Here is a 26532-nt window from a genome sequence, read left to right as displayed (position 1 = left end):
ACATCTCTCTTCTCCATCTTTTTAAAAAGATTTTACTTATGCATTTTATGTATGAATGCTATGTCTAGCTGTATGCCTGCACAACAGAACACAGCACAGGATCCCATTATAAATGGTTGTAGATGCCATGTGGTGCTGGGAACTGATCTCAGGACCTCTGGAAGAGCAGCCAATGCTCCTAGCTGCTGAGCCATCTCTCCAGCCCCTTTCCTCCATCTTTTCAGCACTGTAATATGTATTTGTATCATCGCATATACCATCAGTATCATGGAGGAGGGTCAAATTCAGAATATTAAATGAACAAAAGCAAGACATACCATTGTTCTATCATAGCAGAATACAAATATTAATAAATTCTTTTATTAATGTCTAATATGAAATATTATAAAATGGTAAATTAGGAATGTTTAGATCACTTGATTAATGCCAGGGATTACATGAACTAAGAATCAATGATATTTAACCAGGCACAGTGGTGCACGTCTGTTGTCTACATACTCAGAAAGCTAAAGAAGAGGACTCAGTTGACAGCAGGAGCATAAGGCTAGACAAAGCAACACAGTAAGACCCCCCACTTACAAAAGAAAAAGGGAGAGGAAGAGAGGATGGGCAGGGAGGGAAAGGGAAAACTCAACACAAAGGGATGTGGTTCTCGTTGAGGAATCAGTTTCTACAAAAAAAAAAAAAAAAAAAAAAAAAGCTTTTGGAAAACTCTAGGTACATAGTTAAAATATAAGTGATATTTTTAAAATGTCAGTCTCAGGCTTGGCCTCGTAGCACACACCTTTAATCCCAGCACTCAGGAGGCAAAGCAAGCAGATCTCTGTAAGTTCCAGGCCAGCCTGGTCTACACACTGAGTTCCAGGACAGTCAGGGCTTTACAGAAAAACCCTGTCTCAGACACCACCATCTCTAAGTCAATCTGAAGGCATATATTAATCTAATAAGAAACAATGAGCACTGCTCCAGAAACGAAACAACGGTGATCTTCTGGGAGCCTAATGACCTTCAACTAAAGCCTGGGTACTTTCTTTGCTTACCTTTTATCAAGCCAGCCTATACAGAAGAGCCCCTCCCAATCAGAATTAGCCAGATGCTTTCCCAATAAATTCTTTCCAGTTCAGTAAAAATTCGCCCACAATCAATCTACTCCAGTTTCAGAACTGATTTACAGAAACAAGAAAAAACTGCATCATCAGCACAAAATCCTTAAAATTGGCATACACAAAACACAGAAGGATAGCTATTACTGAAACAGTGGGAAGGGGGAATACTAAGGTTATAGTGACCTCAAAATAGACCTCTGTGTTAGCTAAAGTGCTAACAAAAGATTAACAAGGCACCGAAGTTCATGTATTTACCCCTTGTTTCCTTGCTAGATCCATAAACAGCACAGCCACTACATTAGTTTGGAGTGAAATGAGGAAGCAAGCCTATGTCCCTTCCCTTTAATCAACAGCAAGGTGTTCTGCCTTTAAAGAAGTAACCTCAGTATTAGTATTCTGGCTGTTACTAGACAGGTAAAAGAAACCTTTAATACTAAATATCAGGGTGATGGTAGGGAGTCATATTTTCCTAGAAACATAGTCTTCACACTGAAGTTCCTGAGAAGTCACCTCTGCGAAATTACTGTAATGAATATGGTCTATGAGCACTTGCCCTCATATTTTTTCAACTACCTATTCCAACTAATGGAACATAAGTAACTGAAAACGATGTCTCACAGGGATGAAAAATACATTTAACTAAAGACTAAAACTGTCATGAGTTTTTACTCTTTTTGTCCTGCAAAGCTTTTTGAGAAATGTAAATTTAAGCTTCTAACTGCTAGTTGAATTTCAGATTTTAGTTACTAGTTTTGTTGGAAGCCAGGAAAGACTACAACTGTGGACATGAAAAGGAATTTAATGAAATGTCCCATTTTTAAAATTTTCTAACAGTCCAAAATAATCATTGAAACACAAATCTGATCATTTCACTTTCTCTTGCCTTTTTTTTTCCCTCCTGGTTTTGAAACATGGTTCCTCTGTGTAGCCATTGACTGTCCTAGAACTCGTAGACTAGGCTGTCCCTCGAACTCACTGCCTCCCAAGTGTTGAGATTAGAGGTGTGCACTACCTCACCCTTGCCCTTATTTAAAAATCCATCCTGAGCTGGGCTATGGTGGTGTACTCATCCCAGCACTCTCTAGGGAGGCAGAGGAAGGTATCACTGAGTGTGAGGACAGTCTGCCTTACAGGACAGCCAGGGCTACAGAGAAAAACAAACAAACAAACAAACAAACAAACAAAGTCCTTCCTGACTTTACATGGTTATGAAATCAAGTAAAACCCTTAAAAATAAGTGGGATTGTGGGGAGGGGGGATTAAGAGGCATAGATACAGAATGTAGGCTCATGTGGAAGCCAGAGTTTGACATCAGGTGTCTTTCACAGTAGCTCTCCACTTTATTTTTTGAGACAAGGTCTCCAAGCTGAAACTAGAGCTCACTGTTTAAACTGGACTATTTAACCCAGAGTCCAAAGGTCTTCCTGTCTCTGCCACTGCAACAAACACTACCCACTGAGCCATCTTCCTGTCTCTAAAATGGGTTTTAAAAGCTCAAATGAAGCTGGGCGTTGGTGGTGCACGCCTTTAATCCCAGCACTCAGGAGGCAGAGGCAGTCGGATCTCTATGAGTTCGAGACCAGCATGGTCTACAAGAGCTAGTTCCAAAGCCACAGGGAAACCCTGTCTCGAAAAAAAAAAAAAACTCAAATGAACTTGCTACTTCTGGTACTCCTTTTGCCTCCCCTTGATAACATTTTATGAATACACTCGTCTTACAGGTCCTGGATTAAGTAACAAGTTCATCTATACATTGTCATTCCCTTTGGTTGGTTCGTTGGTTTAACTTAAAAACCAGTTCCTCAGTGAGGTTTTCCCAATGCCTTTCCCATGCTTGAAATCAAATCACCCTTTCAGGTCTTATCAGCTGTCATAGTGTGATCTTAACAACATTCGAGACCGTGTAAAGGCATATACAATTCAAACTCATCTCCAAATAGTGAAAAGGGCTGTCCCTGTTTTCTCGATTGCTGATCTGCACCTAAGCTACAGAAATGAGGGTAAGAAAAACTGTTGGCATGACCTTCATGGCCGTCCACTGCTACTCTTCTTTTGTTTTGTTTTAAGGCCAATTCACCAGAATTGTTAACCCTTGAGAATACATCTTAATATTGCATGACAAAAGATATTCAAACATGGGAACAGACTCATAAAGTATTCTGCAGACAAACATTATATCTCAGGAAAAATCACCTGTGTGTTATGAGCTGATACATTTTTCATGGAATACAATTTTGACTTCAAAAAAATAACTATACAAATAGATATCTGGCAGAAACTCTCTCCAAAAAAAAAACAAAAACAAAAACAAAAAAAAAATAATAAGCCTGCCATTTCAAGCACAACAATTGACTTTTTTTTGGTTTTTCGAGACAGGGTTTCCCTGTGGCTTTGGAGGCTGTCCTGGAACTAGCTCTTGTAGACCAGGCTGGTCTCGAACTCACAGAGATCTGCCTGCCTCTCTGCCTCCTGAGTGCTGGGATTAAAGGCATGCGCCACCACTGCCCAGCAACATATTTGTTGTATAGAATAAAATTGAAGCTTTCAAGTGAAAATTAAGTCCAGTATACTTCAGATGGTGGTATGAACAAACCTAATTTTTAAGATTGTATAATGAAGCATCATTTGAAAGACTTGCATTGACCCTCAGGGAACTCTTTTTATTATGTTCTGGATTAGTATCAAAGAAAACATTTCCAGTTAATGGGAAAGGTGGTGGAGCTGCTCCCCCCTTTGAAACTATATACCTGTGTGAAAAAGAAAAAAAAAAAAAAACAGATCATAACAAACTGGATGCAGAAGTAGACATGAGCTACCTTCTACTGAATCAGATAGTAAACCAATGTCTGGCAAGGTAGCACACACCTATAATCCCAGTACTTCAGAGGCTGACGAAGAAAGATTGCTGCAAATTCAAGGCCATCCTAGGCTACAAATCCAGACTCTTGTCCCAAAACCAAAAACTAATAAAAGATGTATAGCAGATTTATATATAATGAACATAAATAAATTTAACATACTTTATAACATATAAGTAACATAAAACTGTATACATATATGTTTTGAGACACAATCACTCTGTGTAATCCTGGCTGTCCTGGAGCTCACTATCTAGACCAGGATGGCCTGGAACTCTCAGATATCCTCTTGCCTCTGCCTTCCCAGTGCTAGGATTAAAGTATGGGTCACCAAGCCAGGCTATATTTTGTATAAGAAATGTAAAAGCAATGCCTCTTTTCCCACTATCTTCCACTATGCTATGTAGAAATGTACTTAGCTCTCATTTGATGTTTCATTTAGCTCATGGTACTTGGGGACGAAGGATACACTTCTATTTAGGGGCCTTCTTAGCATGTCTAGGATCTGGATTTGATTTGGGGACAAAGGATACACTTCCATGGTAGAGGCTTTCTTAGCATGTCTAAGATCTTGGATTGGATTTGCATCCCTACATAGAAAAAGTCTCATCTGTTAATCCCAATGTTTTTGTTATTTTGATAGTTTGATTTTTTAATCTAATTTCTTTTTTAACTTCTTTATGTGTATGATTATTTTTGTCTGCATGTATGTATGTTCACCACCTGCATGCATGGTACCCTTGGAGGTCAGAAGAGGGCATCTGAGGTCAGAAGAGGGCATCAAATGCCTTGAAACTGGAGTTATAGACAGTTGTGAGCTGCCAAGTGGGAACTGGACCTGGGTCCTTCAAAGAGTAGCTACTGCTCTAACTGCTGAGCCATCTTCTAGTCCATACAATTATTTCTGCACCTAGAAATTTCTATTTTTCACCATGAAAATGATTTCACAATTCCTTTATAAATTTAATATTACTGTTAATAAAGTTTTATTTAAATTAAAAACATTCTTATTTTACATACATACCAATCCCAGTTCCCTCTCCCATGCCCCCCCCCCAATCAACCCCCATGGCCAATCCCCCATCCACTCCCCAGGGAGGGTGAGGCCTCCCATGAGGGATCATGAAAGTCTGACACATCATTTGGAGCAGGACCTAGGCCCTAGGTATCTAGGCTGAGACAATACCCCTCTAAGGGGAATGGGCTCCCAAAGTCGGTTCATACACTAGGGAAAAATACTGTTTCACTATCAGAGGCCCCATAGACTGCCTAAGCCTCCTTACTGACACCCACATACATGCAGGGGGCCTGGTTCAGAACTATGCTGGTTTCCCAGCTGTCAGTCTGGGGTCCATGAGCTCCCCCTTGTTCGGGGCAACTGTTTCTGTGGGTTTCCTGTGCCTTGTCTTTACCCCTTTGCTCATCACTCCTCCTTCTCTACAATTGGATTCCAGGAGTTTGGCTCAGTGCTTAGCTACGGGTCTGCTTCCACTTCCATCAGCTACTGGATAAAGGCATATAAGGTAGATGGCATATAAGGTAGACATCAACCTCATTACAGGGGAAGGGCATTTAAGGTAGCCTCTCCACTATTGCTTAGATTGTTAGTTGGGGTCATCCTTATAGATCTCTGGACATTTTCCTAGTGCTAGATTTCTCTTTAAACCTATAATGGCTCTCCCTCTATTATGGTATCTCTTATCTTGCTCTCCTCTATTCTTCCCCTGACTCAATCTTCCTGCTCCGTCATGTCCTCCTCTCTCCTCTTTCTCCTAAACTCCCTCTCCCCTCCCCCACCCCATACTCCAAATTTGCTCAGGATATCTTGTCCCTTTCCTCTTCTCCGGGGGACCCTATATGTCTCTCTTATGGTCCTCCTTGTTTCCTAGCTTCTCTGGTGGTATGGACTGTAGGCTAGTAATCCTTTGTTCTATATCTAATATCCATATATGAGTGAGTACATACCATGTTTGTCTTTCTGTGATTGGGTTACCTCACTCAGGATGGTTTCTTCTAGTTCCATACATTTGTCTGCAAATTTCAAGATTCCGTTTTTGTTTCTTTTTTTTTCTGCCGAGTAGTACTCCATTGTGTAAATGTACCACATTTTCTCTATCCATTCTTCAGTTGAGGTGTATCTAGGTTGCTTCCAGGTTCTGGCCATTACAAATAATGCTGCTATGAACATAGTTGAGCAGATGCCCTTGTCATATGAATGTGTATCTTTTGGGTATATGCCTAAGAGTGGAATTGCTGGATCTTGTGGTAGACTGATTCCCATGTTCCTGAGGAATCACCATACTGATTTCCAAAGTGACTGTACGAGTTTGCACTCCCACCACCAGTGGAGGAGTGTTTCCCTTTCTCCACGTCCAGCATAAACTGTCATTGGTGCTTTTGATTTTAGCCTTTTTGACAGGAACAACATGGTATCTCAGGGTTGTTTTGATTTGCATTTCCCTGATGGCTAAGGATGTTGAGCACTTTCTTAGGTGTCTTTCAGCCATTTTAGATTCCTCTATTAAGAATTCTCTATTTAGTTCTGTACCCTACTTTTTAATTGGATTCTTTGGTGTTTTGGTGACTAACTTCTTGAGTTTTAGTATATTTTGGTCAGATGTGGGGGTTGGTGAAGATCTTTTCCCACTCTGTGGGCTGCCGTTCTGTCTTGCTGACTGTGTCCTTTGCCTTACAGAAGCTTCTCAGTTTCAGGAGGTCCCATTTATTAATTGTCGATCTCAGTGCCTGTGCTACTGGTGTTATATTGAGGAAGCAGTCTCCTGTACCAATTGAACCTCTTCTAAGAGGTTCAATATGGCTGGATTTATGTTGGGGGTCTTTGATCCATTTGGACTTAAGTTTTGTGCGTGGTGATAGATATGGATCTATCTGCAGTCTCCTACATGTCAGCATCCAGCTATGCCAGCACCATTTGTTGAAGATGCTTTCTTTTTTCCATTGTGTAATTTTAGCTTCTTTGTCAAAATCAGGTGTTCGTAGGTGTGTGAATTAATATCAGGGCTTTCCATTGGTCTGCCTGTCTGTTTTTGTGCCAATACCAAGCTGTTTTCATTACTATAGCTCTGTAGTAGAGCTTGAAGTCAGGGATAGTGATGCCTCCAAAAGTTCCTTTATTATTATACAGGGTTGTTTTGGCTATTCTGGGTCTTTTGTTTTTCCATATAAAATTGAGTATTGTTCTTTCAAGGTCTGTGAAGAATTGTGCAAGGATTTTGATTTTGAAGATTACATTGAATCCGTAGATTACTTTAGGTAGGATTGCCATTTTTATTATGTTGATCCTACATATCCAAGAGCATGGGAGAGCTTTCCATTTTCTGGTACCTTCTTTAAAGACTCAAAGTTCTTGTCAGACAGGTCTTTCACTTGTTTGGTTAGAGTTACCCCAAGATATTTTATGTTGTTCATGGCTATTATAAAGGGTGATGTTTCTCTGATTTCTTTCTCAAACCATTTATTGTCTCTATAAAGTAGAGCTACTGATATTTTTGAGTTAATCCTGTATCCTGCCACTTTGCTGAAGGTGTTTATCAGCTATAGGAGTTCCTTGGTGGAATTTTTCAGGTCACATATGTAAACTATCATATCATCTGCAAATAGTGAAGGTTTGACGTCTTCCTTTCCAGTTTGTATCCCCTTGATTTCCTTTTGTTGTCTTATTGTTCTAGCTAGAACTTCGAGTACAATATTGAAGAGATATAGAGAGAGTGGACAGCCTTGTCTTGTTCCTGATTTTAAAGGAATCGCATTGAGTTTCTCTCCATTCAGTTTGATGTTGGCTGCTGGTTTACTATATATTGCTTTTATTATGTTTAGGTGTGTTATCCCTGATCTCTCCAAGACTTTATCATGAAGTGGTGTTGGATTTTGCTGAAGGCTTTTTCAGCATCTAGTGAGATGATCATGTGGTTTTCCCTTTAGTTTGTTTATATGGTAGACTACACTGATAGATTTTCATATGTTGAAACATCCCTGCATCTCTGGGATGAAGCCTACTTGATCATGGTGGATGACTTTTCTGATGTGTTCTTGGATTCGACTTGCCAGTATTTTATTGAGTATTTTTGCATCAATGTTCATGAGGGAGATTGATCTGTAGTTCTCTTTCTTAGTTATGACTTTGTGTGGTTTGGGTACTAAGTTAACTGTAGCCTTATAAAAAGAGTTTGGCAATGACCCTTCTGCTTCTATTGTGTGGAACACTTTGAGGAGTATTAGTATTAGCTCTTCTTTGAATTTCTGGTAGAATTCTGCACTGAAACCATCTGACTCTGAGCTTTTTTGTTTGTTTGTTTGTTTGTTAATTAAATATTATTGTTAAAAGGCTTACTTTTAACTCTAGTTCATTAAGATCTTTTTTAATTAAGATTTTTTTTATTCATTATATTCGGATCATGCACCTTCCTCTCCCCAACCCCTCCCAGATACTCCCCATATCTCTATCCACCCAACTTACGTTCTTCCTCTTGGGGGGGGGGGACGAAGAAAAGAAAGATACCAACAAAACACAGAAATGAAAATCAAAACAAAGAGGCAAATGACTAATAAGATAAAAATAATGTCATGGCAGTTGTTTTTAATATTTTATAAATTTGTTGAGAATGTCATACATTTTTATTACATCCACAACCCCCATTTCTCCCCAATTTGCCCATTCTTTATATAAAATAAAATACACAAACATCCACTATCCGAGGAGTATTATGGTTGTTATAGACCGATATTGATCTCAGGGAAGAAGCAATCATCCTCAGTGATATGATCACTGCTAAGTTACCACACACCAGCAAGTAAAACACCCTAGGTGTTTCATACAAACACCCTAGGTAAACTTAGTTACTAAAGAGAAGTGGCTTAGTAGGACTGGGGTAAGAGTACAAAATAAAGAGTGAATATGATCACAAGACCTTATATACATGTATAAAATCAAAGAATAAAAACCCTAAAGGAAAACAAACAATAGATCATCAGTCACTTCTTAAAAAATATTCTCATGAAAAATTTTACTTAATATAGTACATACTTTCTCAATTCTGCACAAATGTATATCCTCCTTTTAGTCTATGATGTAATATTTTCTAAAATTACTACAATGCCTCATAGTATATTTCATTATTGTATTTAATAATGGTCTCACAATGTAGCTCCAGCTGGCCCCAAACTTGTTATCTCTTAGCTCAGCCTCCTCACTGCTGGGATTACAGGTGTGCATCACCATGCCTGGCAATATTCATTTTCAATATCTATAAAATATTACATTAATTAAGCTGTCATATTTAATTCACTATTCAATATTGGATATTAAAACATAATGTTATTGTTGCAATCTTAAAGCACTTAACCTTATTTTTAGGACTCATTAAGATAGTCTTAGAACTTACTTAAAATTCAAGGCAATAGTTATATATTTGATTATTATTCAGTGTATACTGATCACTAAAATGATCTAATTGGTTGCTAAAATGCTAAAATACAATTAAATATCAATTAAACTTGTCTAAATACTTTAACTCCCTCCTCCTCTATGTCCTTTACTCTCAGGTTTCCCTTTATCCTTTTTTCCTCCTTTCCTTTCACTCTAACTTCCTATCAGTTTGCTTAAAACCCACTTTGTACTTACCCCAGCACAGACTCTATGCTTATTTACATATTCCTAAGCCAAACGGATTCTGAGGCATGCCTCTAGCATATAACACCATCAATAAAAATTCTACCAGAGAAAAGTTTAGAACAAAGTATTATTTCAAATAATCTTGATTATTGCTGACTTTCAGACCAAGGTCAAATAAAAAATCTTCTCAAATCCTCTCAATTTAATTTCTCTTTACTGCTAAAGAATTTTTGCTTTTAGTAATTACAAAGGAAACTTCATTTTTCTTTAAAATGTTCGAATCTCGGATTTTAAATGAAAACTAAAACTCAAATATTTAACTTTGTAGTAGTTTCAGAATGAAACATTTGACAACTAAAGACAAGGTAAAAGGCAAATGCTCAAAGAAAAGGTATTAAGGTATTTTGCAACCAACACAAGCTCTGACAGAATTCCTGAGAAGTCCAAGAAGAATGAATTATCACTTTTATGACAAAGCAACCACTATGACATTCCCAAGCCATTCGCAATTAACTGTTTACTTACGTAATAGCTGGATCCACTTGTTTATAAGCATGGGCAGCACAAGAGCCACAGTATGTGTATCCTGCATGGCTACAAACAAAACAGTTCTTAATTTAATCTCCAGGTTCAAAATCAAGGTAAGCCTAAAGAAAATAAAACTTTTAGAAAGAAATGTAAAAACTATGACACATGTAACAGACTTGAATATATAGATTAAAAAGCAATGTAATTAATGATGCAACTTCTAGAAGGTAATAGGAAACGCATAATTGTTTCATACTATATTCCAATTATAAACTTCCAAAGTATTTTTTGGTGTCAGTTATGTAGCTCAATGTTAGAGTAGCTGCTTAACATGTTTAAAGTCTTGTGTTTAATTCCAGCACCAATTTGGGGTGAGGAGAAGGGGGATCAAATGGGTGGGGAAAACATTTGTAGATAGTCAAGGGTCACTTAAGTTGCTAGTTTTTGATACTCCTCTGTAGTGACATTAGCAGAGTATTATATAACAGCATCAAAGCAAATATCCTACAATGATGGTCCTCCCCTCTGCCCTTAGCAGTAAAGAAACTGACGTAGCTTCTGTGTATTATGCTTCTCACTTTCTCTCCATATCTTTCTCTTTTCACCCTCTAGCTTCCATATTCAGTCAATTCTCTTATCACCTATAGAACAGCTTTGTTCTCTGATCATTTTTCTTTCTTGAATCACTCCTGCTACATGAGTCTAGACTCACTTCTTTAGGCAGTGTTACAGAAGGGCAAGAGGGACTCTAGGTAGCCCAAGCATAGCAAACATGGCTCTTGGCAGGCCTTGCCCTTCCTCCCCCATAACCTCTGTCCTCCTAAAAACCAGTAGATTACATTCCTAAAGCTAGACACCAAGGTCTATTCCCTTATTTGTCCACTTCCTCCTCCTGAGGCTGACTGACTACCACAGTCCAGCTATCAAAGTATTGAAGTCGAACACTCAAAAGCCGCTTTTGGCTACCTTAATTAACATCCCCAATTAAAATTAAATACTTCATCCTAACACCAGGTTTCACCTTGTACCTTTATAAACTGCCATGTGCCAACGGTGCACATGTCTACTAACTAGCCAGAGGTAGTCCTTTGTGTTCCCACTCCCACACCCTAATTCCATTCCCCTTCTTCATTGCCCTCTGTCTCATGTCTTTGTCTCTTACTCCCTGCCCTTTGTCCCTGTGAGGCAAATAAATCTCTTTTGTGCTGAGAACTTAGTCTTGGGGTGTCCTGAGCCAATATCAGTCCTTTTCAGGCACATCACATGGTAGACCATGAGGTAAGTGTTTTAACAACTAACTCTGAAAGAAGTGAAAACTGCGCATTCATATGTATATATGCTTTTATACAATGTTACTGAGATAAAACAGAAGTATCATAATTTATGTATAATGATAAAAATATGTAATCTCTATTATAAATTCCATATAGCCTACTGATTGTATGATCTCTGATATTATTTGCTGAACTCACATAAACAAGCTATGACTGCAATAATAAAGAACGGAGGACTGGGTGTGATGGCACATGCCATGAATCCAAGCACTACAGAGGCAGAAGGCAGGCAGATCTCTGGGTTAAAGGTCAGCCTGGTTACATAGTAAGTTACAGGCTATCCAGTACTACACAGTGAAAGCCTGCCTCAAAAAACAATAGAGAAAGAAACAGAAAAAGAACGGAACAAATCCAATAATCCCACATCTGGTGATTTAAATAAAAGATGGAAAACCAATATATCATAAGAAATGATTTGGCCAGGCTTTGGTGGCGCACGCCTTTAAACCAAGCACTCGGGAGCCAGAGGTAGGCGGATCTCTGTGAGTTCGAGGCCAGCCTGGTCTCCAGAGCGAGTGCCAAACCCTGTCTTGAAAAACCAAGAAAGAAAGAAAAAATAAAAAAAGAAATGTCTTATATTCATTTTCACTGCAGCACCACTCACAACCAAAGGAGGTTATGGAATCAACCTGGGTGTCAGTCAACAGATGAATCTATAAAGAAAACTTAATACACAGATATATTCTCCCTTAAAAAAGTCACAAAGACTTGCCAGATGGCTCAGTGGGTAAAGCTCATGTGTCCAACTGTAAGGACTTGAACCCTGATCCCAGAGCCTGTGCAAACCCAGTATAGTAGCACACACAATCCCAGGAGTTCAAAGCAAGTTTGCAGGTGGACACAGGAGAATCCCCAGGAGCTCCAGAACCAGGGGGCTCAAATATAAGCAGCAGCAAAAGAGACCCTATCTTAATGGACAGTCAGCCCAACAAGTAGGAATGTGTGTGAGGTAGTTTCTTTGTTAATGGCTGACTTGGCAGGGCCTCTAGGTTGAGTATGAAAGCAAACCGGTAAGCATGAGTTCCTGCCCTGACTCAGCTCAGTAATGGACTTTGGTGTAGAAATGCAAGACAAAAGAAACCTTTTCCCCTCCAAGTTGTTTTTGGTCACTGTTTTATCATAGCAACAGAAGAAAACAAACTAAGATACTATCCCACAACATACATGGATTTTTCTAAAACCACAGAACTCAACTATTGTAGAAGCATAGTTGCGGGGAAATAATAAAAGGGTAGCAAGGGTGCCAATGCCTCAGTCAAAGGACTATGTGATAAATATAGCAACAGTTGGATACTTTGTGTTTCAACTTCACTTAGGACAGACATTAAGTATTACCAATACAGACGTCAGATGTTAGAAGTGATGGATAGATTGACTGGCTTGGTCATCTCATGCTGCATTCAAAACTGTAACATTAGTCTACAACCCCCCCACAAATACATATCATTTGTCAACTTCAAACTTAAAAGTGAATGGTGCAGTGGAGACATACACATGAAGTTCAGTTGTTATAGACAATTTTGCTGATCAGATAATAGTTTTCCCACACTATAAAAACTTTGCCATGGACTAGAAATGTGGCTTGATGATTAAGAGAGATTGTTGTTCTTCTAAAGTACTGGAGTCTGGCTCCTAGCACCCACATGCCAACAGTTACAGAAGATCCAACACCCTCTTCTGACCTCTGAGTACATGGGTTTGATCCCAGCAACACAACAGGGTTTCTCTGTTTAGCCCTGGCTGTCCTAGAACTCACAGAGATCCTCCTGCCTCTGCCTCTTGAGTGTTGGAATTAAAGGTGTGTGCCACCACCAGCAGCCCCAGCAACACATATTTTAAAACATGAAATAAAATAAATTAAAAAAAAAAACCTTCAAGGAGGCATTAATTAGTACTGTATGAGGTGAAGATCAAGAGATTAAGAAACTTACATGATACAGCTTTTTAAGTGGTGGGTCTGGCATCAACTCAAAAATGTCAAAAATGTACAAAGTATTTGGTAGTAAAATACTTACATCCAAACATTAATCTGGGTTCTTTGTGTGGGGTGGGGCAGGTGTACATATAAGTGCATTCAAATGTGGAGGCCAAAGGTTGTCTTCCTCAATCACTACCCATTTTTTCGTAAAGACATATTAGTTCATTTTAGTGTGTGTGTGTGTGTGTGTGTGTGTGTGTGTGTGTGTGTGTGTGTGTGTATGTGTATTTGAGTGTGCACAGATGCTCATGAAGGCCATAAAAGGGTGTTGGACCCTTTTAATATAAGCACAACACAGGTGCTGAGAACCAAACAGACCCTCTGCAAAAAAAAGTTAGCAGTCCTAACCGGAGCCATCTCTCCAGTCCAACATTTGGCTTTTAACTTTTAGCCCAATATACACTCATTTTTTATCAATAATAAACATGCAAAATATCTGGCAAAAGACCTTAAAACTTACGGGGCAATAATGGCTCTAGCAGGTCTTTTCGTAGACTGAACTTGTGAAAGCCAACCTTCTAGCTGGGCATTCAGCTGAGGTCCTATGAAAGACAAGTGGAAAAAAGAATGTATTACAGATAACATACATGTTGCTCATGTTCATCTTCACTGAAACGCCATAGTAGTAAAATGACTCACTGGGCAATAACATCATCAATCCCAATGTTTAAAGTTTCGATTTATCATAAGTCACTAGCAAACCATATAATGGGGCTAAACACTGACAAAGTAAAATTTGCTTTTTCCATTTACTTCTTAGAAATATTCTTCTTCATAAAGATCAACAATTTATAATTTGAGGTGGCATTTAAACAAAATACAACGAGTAGAATAATCTTAAGTAAATGAAAAAAGTGTAATTAAGTGAATTTGTTTTTTCACAACACAAACCCTGACTTTACTTGATCACTGAAGCAACACCCATGTAGTTGGAAACTCCCACACTCAATGATCCACCCTCTTACTCCTCTATCAGTAACTAATAACTCCATCACCTCAAAAGCTCAATTTCCAACAACAACTCTCTTCACTTCCTATCTTTCCAGTTTACTACTCAAGGACTCCACTGACTTCAACAAATCTCAAGACTTTCTGCACATCCTTCATCCTCTTTGTTCACTTCTTGCCTTATCCAAGGTGAAACAGTCCATCACTATAGTCATCCACTTTTAGATGGAAGTGTAAATATAAATAATATAATACAAATGTAACAGTCAACTTCACTTAAAACAGATTATCTGCACAGCTGGAGAGACAAGTGCTTGCCACACTAGTGTGAAGAACCTGAGCACCAAGCGTAGGACCCACGAAAGAAAGCAGCAGTGCAGTCCTTCCCACTATCCATTCTCTTTTGAAGTGCTTTTTCTTTTTTCTTATGTGCATTTTCTTCAAGGTGTGTTTTGTTTACACACACACACACACACACACACACACACACTCACACACATCTCTCTCACATGACTGTTTGGAGCCCACAGAAGTGAGAAGATGGCATGGATCCCCTGGAACTGGAGTTACAGATGATTATGAGCCACTATGTAGATGCTGGGAATCAAACCCAGGTCCTCTGCAAGAGCAACAAATGCTCTTAACCTCTGAACCTTCTCTCCAGCCTCTTTTTAAACTTTTGAAATCAGTTTTACATATGCTAGATCTGTATTCTAGATAAGGCAATAGCAACAAAGCAATTGAGTTTTCTTGAATACACAAGTTACCAGTACTCAGAGAACAACTACCATCTGTCTTTAAAAGGCAAATCTATTTCAGCACCAACCCCATTACACTGCATTATGCTTGTGTTTTAAAGTATCTTTTGTTAAGAATTTTGGATGTTCTAACATTAAACCTAGCAAATTAACTGGACATGGTTGGTTTTCCTTTTACAGAATCCTAATTATTCTTCCCAAAATAGTCCAGAGATAGTCCACACATTAGAATCACCTGACTTGTTCACTTCAGAAAAATCTGTGGGTGTTGCCAGGGTTAAGTTGTCAGCATGACCTCTAGGGATGGTGCTAAAAAATGTTAACAAGCTCTCCAGGTGACTAACAGACATTGAAATACGAAACATTCTTCCAACAAAGAATTTATTTGCACATGCAACAATGACTTCATCTAAAATATCTGGACAGTTTATGGCTGAAATTTTTTACTATAAATCATAAATTACAGATCTTTTAAATTAACAATAAATTAGCACACACCTCTAAACTATGCTGAAGTCTGAAGTGACCTACACTAGTTCTCAAGATTTACATGTTCACTTTTTCTTTCCTCCTGAGACAGAATCTCACTATACAGCCCTGGCTGACGTGGTTTAAAAAAAAAAAAAAAAAAAAAAAAAAAGGTAAAATATTAATTAATAGGAGGAGGAAGAGTGGTCCAGGAATAGAGTGGTGAAAATTCCAAGTGCTTGTGAGAACACACAAGAAAACAAGAGTCTTGTGGACATCAGTTTCTTCAAAATGTGGAATTGATCTTGGAATCTGTTTTTGTGCTCCTCCTATCTGTAACAAGATAGGAGTGAGTTTACTTCAATCACTCATTATTGTTTGTGGTGTTATTCAATTAAATGTTTAAACTATCCTTTAAATGCCTTTATGGGAAAACACATTTGGCCACACACAGCTTTAACTCATGAGAACTTTTCGTAGGTGATTTAGTTTTTTAACCCTCAGAGTATACATCGTCTATGCTCTGAATAAAGCTGGCTACTGCATGAGACTCCAGTCGGGCTCATTTATCGGCCCAGTTCTCCCAGGTCCCATTAGTTGTAAATAATGTAAGACTAGTTGTAAACAATGATGTTGTAGACATTATCCACGCTAAGTTTGTTCTACAATAACAACTTTGGGACTGGAGAGATGGCTTAGTGGTTAAGAGCACTGGCTGCTCTTCCAGAGTTGGGTACCCAACACCCACACAGAAACTAAAAACTGTCTTCTAATACCAGCTGCAAGGGATCCAACACCTCATCCAGTTTCCATGGCACTGCAATCACATAATACACAGGCACACATGTAGGCAAAACATTAAAACACATAATAAAATAAAAAATAAATTTTAAAAAATAAAGGCCAGGTGTTGGTGGCACACACCTTTAATCCCAGCACTCCTGAGGCAGAGGCAGGCGGATATCTGTGAGTTCAAGGCCAACCTGGTCTACTAAGTGAGTTCCCAGAAAGCCAGGACTGTTAATATGAAGAAGCTCTGTCTCAAAAACCCAAACACTAAAATAAAATAAAATAAATTACAATACATAAATCTAAATGATGTTCTGGTAGTAAAAAGTAAGAATCTTTGGGACAGGAAAGGGAACTGAGAATGAACCAAAAACCTGAGAGTCATTTAAGGTGGTATGGTCAAGAGAATGGTTAAGTTGTGGATATACAGATGATAGCAGCACAAAGAAACTGAGCATCATAGCATGTGTCTGCAACCCTAGCATCAAGAAGGCCAAACAGAAGAATTATGGACTCAAAGCCAGCTTAGAGTACATAGAGTGATCCTGCTTCAGAAAGGGAAGGGAAGGAGAAGGAGGGGGTGGGGAGTGAAGGAGGGAGGGACAAGAAAGCATAAAAGATTGACACCTGGGCACAGAACCAAGAAGATGTGCCAATGAGGGAGGAAAATGATGTAGGAGACATGGGCAGAAGAAAGTAGGTCCAAAAAGCCTTGTTCAAAGCCTTATAAAATTAGCATATAAAAAAGAAAAAAAGAAAAAAAAAAAACAAGTAGGCAAAGAAACAACCTGGAAACCAACCTCAGATGACTAAAACTACCCAGTGATACAGATGAGAGGCACTCCAGTGTGTCCGAGGATGACCTTGACACACCCTTGAGTAGACAGTAGTAAGCTATGCAGGAAGTCATGCAAAGAACTGCAGGTAACAGCATGCACAGGAATAAAATTTTCATCAACTAATGAGCCAAAGCCCTGGCTAAGCTGGTACAAAGACACCAGCTCTGTACACTGGCGCCCTGGGAGCTGCTGGAATCTAGAATCTACCCCTGGCTTGACACACTTCCTCAGACACAGTAGTGTGATATACCTTGATTAACTGTGCCTGTGCTCAGCTCCTTGCTCAGAAACAACAGAATCTGGAACTCCTCTAGAAATGCATATCTGGGTTATCAGCTAATATTAAAAAGCAGCAATTCCAGAGATAAAGGGAAACACAGTACAAGCAAGGCAAAAATAAAAGATCTTCAGAAAGATTAAAAGCATTCAAAACTCTGTAATGAACAGCAACACAGCCAGGATTGGGGAGGGAGCATCACTCATCATGGATTTTGTGATTATGGAAAAATCGGTTAACTTTGCAGTGACTACTTTTAAGGATTAAAAGCTCTATGTGCTTTAATCCCAACACTTGGGAGGCAGAGGCAGGTGGATCTCTGTGAGTTCGAGGCCAGCATGGTCTACAGAGTGAGTTCCAGGACAGCCAGGGGTACACAGAGAACCCCTGCCTCCAAAAAAAAACAAAAAACAAAAACAAAAGCAAAAAAAACTTTGATAGGACTGGAGAGATGGCTCAGTGGTTAAGAACACTAACTGGTCTTCCAGAGGTCCTGAGTTCAATTCCCAGCAACCACATGATGGCTCATAACCATCTGTAATGAGATCCGGTGCCCTCTTCTGGCCTGCAGGGGTACATGCAGACAGAACATTACATACATACATACATACATACATACATACATACATACATACATACATACATAATAAATAAATAAATACTTAAAAAATAAACTTTGATGACTGCAACACTTCAGGTAGAACCCATGCCTTTAATCCCAGCACTCGGATCTCTGTGAGTTCGAGACCAGCCTGGTCTACAAGAGCTAGTTCCAGGATAGCCTCCAAAGCCAGAGAAACCCTGTCTTGAAAAAAAAAAAAAAAAAAAAAAAAAAAAAAAAAAAAGGAAGGAAGGAAGGAAGGAAGGAAGTGCCTTTACTTGCTAAGCCATCTCATCAGTTCCAAAATATAAAATCTTTAAAGATAAATTTTAGATATAATTATTCATCACTACATGTGGGAGTGGGCCAAGATCATTTAATAAAATTCAATGCCCATTCCTATTCAAAATTCTTTGAAGAGAAGGGAATGTCCTAAATAAGGTAAACACCTCTATGATAAATCTATAGCTACCACCATATTCAACAGTGGAAACCTAAATTCTATCATCCTAAGATCAAACAAGGATATCTACTCTCAACACTTCAGTTCATCTACCCATTGGTAAGCAAATGGATCTTGGATCTATGTTTAGAAATGATAAAAAGTGCATTTCTGACAGACAAGCACTTTCTATAATTTTCGCTACATATTCACATTAAGTTTGTATTACAGGCTAACAATCCTATAGTTAGCTCTACAGAACTCAAGCCAGTATTTCATGTTAAGGAGAGTATAATTACAAATACCAGCATTTGGTTTTAGTAGCAGTTTCCATCTATGGATATCAAAGTAGCTTTTAAACATATTAATTATGGCCTTTCTAAACTATGCTGTTTACTATTAACAGAATACAAGCATGAACATGATTCTACTTTACCAAGACTAGACACAAAATATAAAGTTAAACTGTGAAAGCCCATAATTAACGCTATTTTTTATGAAGTTCTGAGAGAGACCCAGCTTTCCCTGAGTACTGAGCAGTTAGTAAAACACTACAAAAAACAAAAACAAAAACAAAAAAACTTAAAATCACTACAAGTAGGGCCAAAGACGGAGCAATTGTTATGAGAACTTGTTTGTTCTTGCAGAGGACCCAGACAAAACACCCATACATATAAAATAAACCTTAAAAGAAAAAACTACTAGTATTATTAATGTTCTTTGTCTTCATACTATTAGTACAACACTTTCTGATGTTCATTTCCCTACAAATAAACAAGGACACTAGGGATGGGCGATTGGACTCCTTAATTAGCAGCTGCTGGACACTCCCTTTCTGCCCTGGCTGCCTTGAAAAAAAGATTATCAGTCTAACAGCCAGTTGGACTACTCTTTTGCCAGCACCAGCCATCCTGAACAGTCCATGGATACCTTGACACAATATGAAAAGACTGCAGCTGACTGCCCTGGTTCCTGAAGGAACAGCCCCAGCCAGCCACAACGGTGTGAAACAGTTTGCACCAAACTTTTCCTTTTACAATCCTGAATGAAATCTAGATGACCTTAAAATTATTTCCAGTTTGGCCAGAAGGGAAGCACTTCCCCCTCACAGAGGGACCAGAAGAAGCAAGCCATGATTGGTCTAACTCAATGACTATGACAGGTACTAAGAACTAATAACTAGCTCAAGCAAGTGGCTATGAACTGTCCAAAACAAATGGTTACAATCGGTCCAAACATCCCTTCTGGGGCTATATAAGGCAGGTCAGGCCAAGTGAGCTAGCTGGGAGACAGTCTCCTGTGCTGCTTTCAATAAAATGCTTCTTCTCTAAGTGGTCTTCTCTTACCTGCTTTCAGTAGTGTGTCTGACCCACAAAGAAGGAAATGGGAGCAGGAGAGCAGCAGCGAGCACACGGCACAGGCACCAGAAGGGCAGTGGGGGTGATAACTGAAAGCCTGAGGGATGAAGAGGCTTAAACTACAGCTGAAGAAGCAACTGCAGTCCTGCACGGTGGCTGTCCTGGGGGTGTGCTCTTGGCTCCAGTCTCCTGGCTTCTGAGGAACTCTCTCCCAAACAGCCCAGTTCACCCCCACCCTAGTTCATAAGCTACTCCCAACTAGCCCAACTTGCATGGGAGGTTTGGGTTTGGGTTTTGTTTTTGTTTTTGATTTTTTTTTTGGGGGGGGGGGCAGGGACAACTGAAGAAACAAATGAACAATTCAAACGGACAGGAAAGAAAGAAGAGAAGAAGAAACATAAGTGAGAAGAGAAAGTAGGGCATAAGGATAAAAGGTATGGAGGACTAAAAAAGAGATACTACAGGTTATCAGTTTTCACAGAGTTTTAAGTCTTCATAGTCCAACTGAGGATTGTATCAATGACGACTGAAGGGCTAAGGCCTACATGGGGACTGTAAAATTTATAGGGCTAAAGCCTCCAATACCCCTGCTGCTTCCTAACTGCCACAGTTTGCAAATGCAAAACACCAATGCAAACAAAAGCTGCTTAGAGACCAGCACCTGAAGAGTTTCCCTTTGCCTACACACAACTTCTATCTGGGTAGAGAGCAAAATACTCCTCTACCACTGGTGACAGCACTTTACTATGAAAAGGAAGACTGGTGGTATAGTCAACATCCTTGCTCAGCATACACAAGAGCACCACAAAATTAAACAATTAGGTAGCAAGGGCCTTCATAACAAAGCAGCATGACAGCTCAAACTTGTAACAGTGGGGCTTGAGCCGGGCGTTGGTGGTGCACTCCTTTAATCTCAGCACTTGGGAGGCAGAAGCAGGTGGATCACTGTGAGTTCGAGGCCAGCCTGGTCTCCAGAGCGAATGCCAGGATAGGCTCCAAAGCTCCACAGAGAAACCCTGTCTCAAAAAACCAAAAAAAAAAAAAAAAAAAAAAAAAAAACAGTGGGGCTTGAGAGCTGACAAAGGAAGAGTGCCCCAAATTCAAAGTCAGCTTGGGGTATACAATGAGATGAAGGCCAGCCTAAGGCATCAGCTAGACTACAAACTATAAAAGGGTGGGGGAGTAAAATCTTCTCAACTTAAAGGGCTGGACAACTGGCTCGATGGTTAAGAATGCTTGCTGTTCCCGCAGAGAACTAGAGCTGGGTTCTCAGCACCAAGTTCAATGGTTTACAACCACCAAAAACTCAAGCTATAAGGGATCAGACACCCTCTTCTGGCCTCAACAGGTACCAGCATTCACATGCTTATACCCTATGCAGACATACATTTTTGTTGTTGTTGTTGTTTTTTCTAGACAAGGTTTCTCTGTATTACCTTGGAGGTTGTTCTGGAACTCACTCTTAGACCAGGCTGGCCTCAAACTCACAGAGATCCACCTGCCTCTGTCTCCCACGTGCTGGGATTAAAGGCATGTGCCACCAATGCCCAGCCCAGACATGCATTTTTAAAAAGTATTTTTTAAAATCTCCTCAGTTTAAACTTCAGTAACTGTCATCCAGAAAAACTTGGAAAAGGACCAATTTTCTTAATTCTATTAGGTAAAAAAGTAGGCTACACAAATACTATGAACAAGTCATCAAATACAAAAACAAGCAAAGTATTTTTTTTCAACTAATTTAGATAGATCTGACATTCAAGAGTGCTAAAAGCAAAAAAAAAAAAAAAAAAAAAACTAAGTGGGAGTGAGGCAGACTACAAAGGCACAGAGAATAAGAGGCAAAACAAACCACAAGGTCTACAGGCCAATACAATCCAAAAACCACCCCAAAGTACCCGGGACCAGGCCAACAGAGATGACTAGCCCAATAAAACTGACATTCCCAGGATGAACCTGATGACATGGCATTATCTGTAAAACTTCACAGAAGGAGAAAGATGAGGGTAAACCCTATTCTTGGGAAAATCCCTATCCTTTCCTAGAATTACACACACACCCTCCTATTAGCTCTGAGTAAACACACATCCCCATTTAAGTATGTTCACAATCAACCACACCAAATCCCAACTCTCTAGTCAAGGTATCTCACCACCCAAAAAACAAGAATGTCAACACAATTAACTGCTTAAGGTCTTTCTCCCTTTTCAGCTATAGAACTTCCATTATTTAGTAATCTCACCAAATAATCAATTTGGTAAAGGAATATACAAACCCCTGTGCTTCCCCAGTGGCTTCTGAATTCCCATTATTATTTCATTCATAGCACCTCCAGAGCCATCTTTTAAACTTAAAAAGGGAAAGGAGCCAGGGGATTGCGTCACACGCCTTTGATCCCAGCGCTTGGGAGGCAGAGGCAAGCAGATCTCTGTAAGTTCAAGGCCACCATGGTCCACAGTGAGTTCCAGGACATCCAGGGCTACACAGAGAAACCATGTCTCAGATATAAAAAACAAAAGGAAAAGGAAAAGGAAGCCAATGAGATAGCTCAGTAGGGAAAGGTGCTTGTCACCAAGTCTGACAACCTGAGTCTAATCCTCAGGTTCCACATATGGTTAAAAAGAAGAGAATCAACTTCTATGAAAAGTCCTAGGGTCTCCAAATACACCTCAGGACATGCAACCACACACATACACATACGTACATACATACACACATATACATGCATGTAATTTTAAAGAGGAGGTGGGGAACAGATTATCATTTTTCTCCATTGAAGTTGGGCCAAGGCATCCAGACTCCTTACCAGAGGCTCACAATGTGTTCAAAACTGACCAGTTTCAGGACTGGAAAATGGCTCAGTGGAACTGCTGTTTTTGCAGAGGACCAGGCTTCAGTTCCCAGCACCTATATAAAGTGGCTCACAGACATCTGTAAATCCAGTTCCAATGGATCCACTGCCCTCCTCTAGCCTCTATGGGAACTGCACACATGTGATGAACTTACATACATGCAAGCAAAATACCCATACACAAAATTTTTATAATTTAAAAAACAAAAGATTAAGCTGGGCGGTAGTGGCTCATGCCTTTAATCCCAGCACTTGGGAGGCAGAAGCAGGCAGATCTCTGTGAGTTCAAGACCAGCCTGGTCTACAAAGAGCTAGTTCCAGGACAGCCTCTAAAGCCACAGAGAAACCCTGTCTTAAAAAACAAAAAACAAAAAACAAAACAAAACAAAAAAAAAACAAAAAACAAACAAACAAAAGACTGGGCTGAGAGATGGCTCAAAGGTTAAGAGCACGGGCTGCTCTTTCAGAGCACCGGGTTTTAATTCCCAGCACCCACATTAAAGCTCACAACTGTATGTAATTCCAGTTCCAGGGGATCTGGCATGCTCACACAGACATACATGTAAGCAAAGCACTAATGCACAGAAAATAAATAAATTAAAAAAAAAAAACTAACCAGTCTCAATAAAGATTACTTCAGGCTCCATCCAGTTCCTCTAAGATCCTTAAAAGGCCAGTGGGGAAGGCAGCATTGGTACTCCTCCTTTGGAACCTCTCCCATCCTGATTTTTCTCCATTTAACAAATGTATTCTGCTCATTCCTTGTCCAAATTCTCCTTAATGATGAAATAATGAATTTGGAAGCCACTGACCCAGGGTGGATTAGAGGCCACTGATCACTTCGCACCCTAGCTGAACAAGTTAAGCTCACCAAGAGCCAAGAAAGGCCTGTCATTCTTTAAAATAAATAAGCAGATAAATAAATAAATAAATAAATAGGTTAAAGAATAATTGGAAATGTTGTAACCTTTTGCTATTCTGTCTTAGGAAGCAAAGCCACATTTATTCTATCTTTCTTTCTGAACACTTCTTTCTCCTTAGCCATCCATCACACATGAGACCATATCATATCTTTAATATAATTCCCAACTCTATTTCATTATGCTGGCTAGATCTGAAATTATTTTTAGCATTGTAGCCAAAATTCAGTTTTGTATAAACTAAGGTCCAAAGGATTAAGGAACTCCTCAGGCTGCAAGGGATAACAGCATGAGTTATGTCTCTGTCCCCTCGTGTTTAGCAAATTAACAGTAACACATGATTTCCTCAAGGTTGTGTAGCTGATAAATAACAACTATGAGATGTTGAGCAATGTCGGTGTGTCTCTGAACTGTGGTACACCCACTACTAACAATGACCACGAGGCAAGTGACCCAGGTTCTAGTCCTTGCCCATTAAGCAGATGAGTGATTCTCTGCTATAATTTATTAAGAGGCAGAATTGTTTAGGTTGATATTGGGAAGAAGGGACATGCAGCAAAGTTCAATTAAGGGAAAAACCAAGTCCTTTTAGTCCTGGTCCTTTGAGTTTCCTTACTCTTTCTCTAAAGGTTCCTTCCTACCATGTGACTGATCTCCATGAGAGCTTACCTCAAATGCTAGAGCTGTTCCCTTCTCTTCCCTATTCTCCTCCCCCAGACAGTTGCAGAGATATACAGCTTGCCTGCCTGATGTTTTTCTTTTTAAGCTCTTATTAAAAACTGTCCTTAAGCTCCCATTTGAATCTATTTTAAAGTTATTTTTACTAATGAAATTAATAATCTGAAGATAGAGCCAGTTAGTGTTGGCATACACCGTTAATCCCCACACTTGGGAGGCAGAGGCAGGCAGATCTCTGTGAGTTCGAGGCCAGCCTGATCTACAGAGCTATACAGAGAAACCCTGTCTCAAAAAAACAAGCAAACAAAAAGACTCTGAAGATAGGATTCTAATTTCCCTGACATCATCTAGCAACCCCTCTGGATACCCTTTCACTAGGAGTCTGCTTCTCTACTTGGAATTGTCACTTTGAATAAACGTTAGCACTGCTTGACTTTCAAATTTTTCATGCCTTTGATTGAATTCAATCAGTGGAGAAAATGAACCTAGAAGCATAAGTATAATAATTATGTGTGTATGTACATATCTTTTCTAGATAATTCCATGTCACTATTACTAAGAAAGCTGCCTAGGGTGATCTAGTTGGATTTTTACCACACCCTAATCTTATCTATCTTAGGGGTGAAAATGCCTGTAGGCCATTTCAGGTAGGCTTGTCACAACTGTTTAAACTAAAATACCAGAGTGACTGCCAGACCACTTCTAACTTCATTATAACTCCATCTCCATGATAAACAATACAGCCACCCACTGTTCTGACAGTTGACAACTGCCAGGGCAACCACTGGGGGGGGGGAAGGAAAGGGAAAGGAAGAGGGAGAGAGGGATGGGGGGGGTTGGACCCTGTATCCCTGGAAATTTTCCAACCATTTCCAGAAAAAAAATATATTCCTGCCATTTATTAACCTATCCCTCCCCTTCATTTTTCACTTGGCATTTATAGCCTCTCAATCCCCAAGAGCAAAAAAGTTGATTTGCAAATTTATCTCCCATTTTGTGGTCAAGAAAAAAAATTCTACTTGCCTATGCAACTGGTGCCCAGTTATGTTACTGATTCCACAATTCTGAGAGGGAATAAAAGGGCTCAGTTTGAAGGCAAAACTGGTAACAAATGATTCTCTCAAGCTATATTAGAAACTAAGAAATACCATCATGGCAGTAACAGGTATACATATAGAGCAGGAAAAACTGGCTTCAAGTGAGAAAAGATGTAACAACATTGCCACTTTAGATATTCTAATGACTTTCATGTAAAAAAAAAAAAAAAACCTTAAGCAACCATTCTGACATAAAGCTTTGAAAAGTACTGATTTCAAAGTGTTTCATCATGAAAATACACCAAGCGATACTTCGTGATTTTCAAAATTGAGACTTTTGTTTTTTTAATGTACAGTGATGTTTTGCCATGGAACTGGAGTTACAGACAATTGTGAGTTACTATGTAGGTGTTGGGAATTGAACCTAGGTCCTCTGGAAGAGCAGTCAGTGCTCTTAAGTGCTGAGCCATCTCTTCAGCCTAAGACTTTTTTTTTTTTTTTTTTTTTTTTTTTTAGTAGTAAAAATGAAGAGTTGCTTGGAAAAATGATAGATTATGTATCTATGACAGAAAATATACAAAATGAGCCCGGTACATTTAACTGGAAGTGACAGCTAATTTTTTATATAAACTGTCTAGACCACCCAGTATATCCAGTATTTGATCAAGCATTATTCAAAATCTAGCTTCAAGGGTGTTTCTGGATGAGGCTAAAATGCTCTTCCTAAAAAGTGAGTGACCTCCAACCAATTAGGTCTACACAGAACAGTGGTTCTCAACCTGTGGGTTACAACCCCTGTGGGGCTTGAATATCACATATCCTGCATATCAGATATTAACATTACGATTCATGACAGTGACAAACTACAGTTATGAACTGTAAAAAAGTAATTTTATGGCTGGAGGTCACCACAACATGAGGAACTTATTAAATCATCACAGCATTAAGAAAGTTGAGGACCATTAATATACAACAAAAATGTTGGCCTTCCTCAAAGTAAGAGATTTCTCTAGCATAAGTGCCAAAAAGCTGGAGCATCAGATTTTTCCTACCTACAATCAACTGAAACAACCATGGAGATATATATATATCAAGACAGGGTTTCTCTGTGAGCTTAGGAGCCTATCAAGCAC

At 39.3% G+C, this 26532-nt stretch overlaps 1 protein-coding gene across 4 annotated transcripts in view; it reads right to left on the bottom strand.

Annotated features, from left to right (window-relative positions):
* Memo1 (mediator of cell motility 1) overlaps positions 1-26532 on the bottom strand; it is a 97105-nt gene that overhangs the window by 39657 nt on the left and 30916 nt on the right. For all 4 annotated transcript variants that reach the window (XM_027426098.2, XM_027426099.2, XM_035448343.1 and 1 more), the window contains 2 exons: positions 13897-13978; positions 10122-10190 (listed from right to left, as the gene is read on the bottom strand). In XM_027426098.2, coding sequence (XP_027281899.1) covers positions 10122-10190; positions 13897-13978 — 151 coding nt within the window. The remainder of the gene's footprint in view (positions 1-10121; positions 10191-13896; positions 13979-26532) is intronic.

This window comes from Cricetulus griseus, chromosome 7 (genome assembly GCF_003668045.3).
Source record: "Cricetulus griseus strain 17A/GY chromosome 7, alternate assembly CriGri-PICRH-1.0, whole genome shotgun sequence".
In the NCBI taxonomy this organism is placed as follows: Eukaryota; Metazoa; Chordata; class Mammalia; order Rodentia; family Cricetidae; genus Cricetulus; species Cricetulus griseus.
The sequence above is the reverse complement of the archived record's forward strand: the minus strand, read 5'-3'. Positions and strand labels throughout refer to the sequence as shown.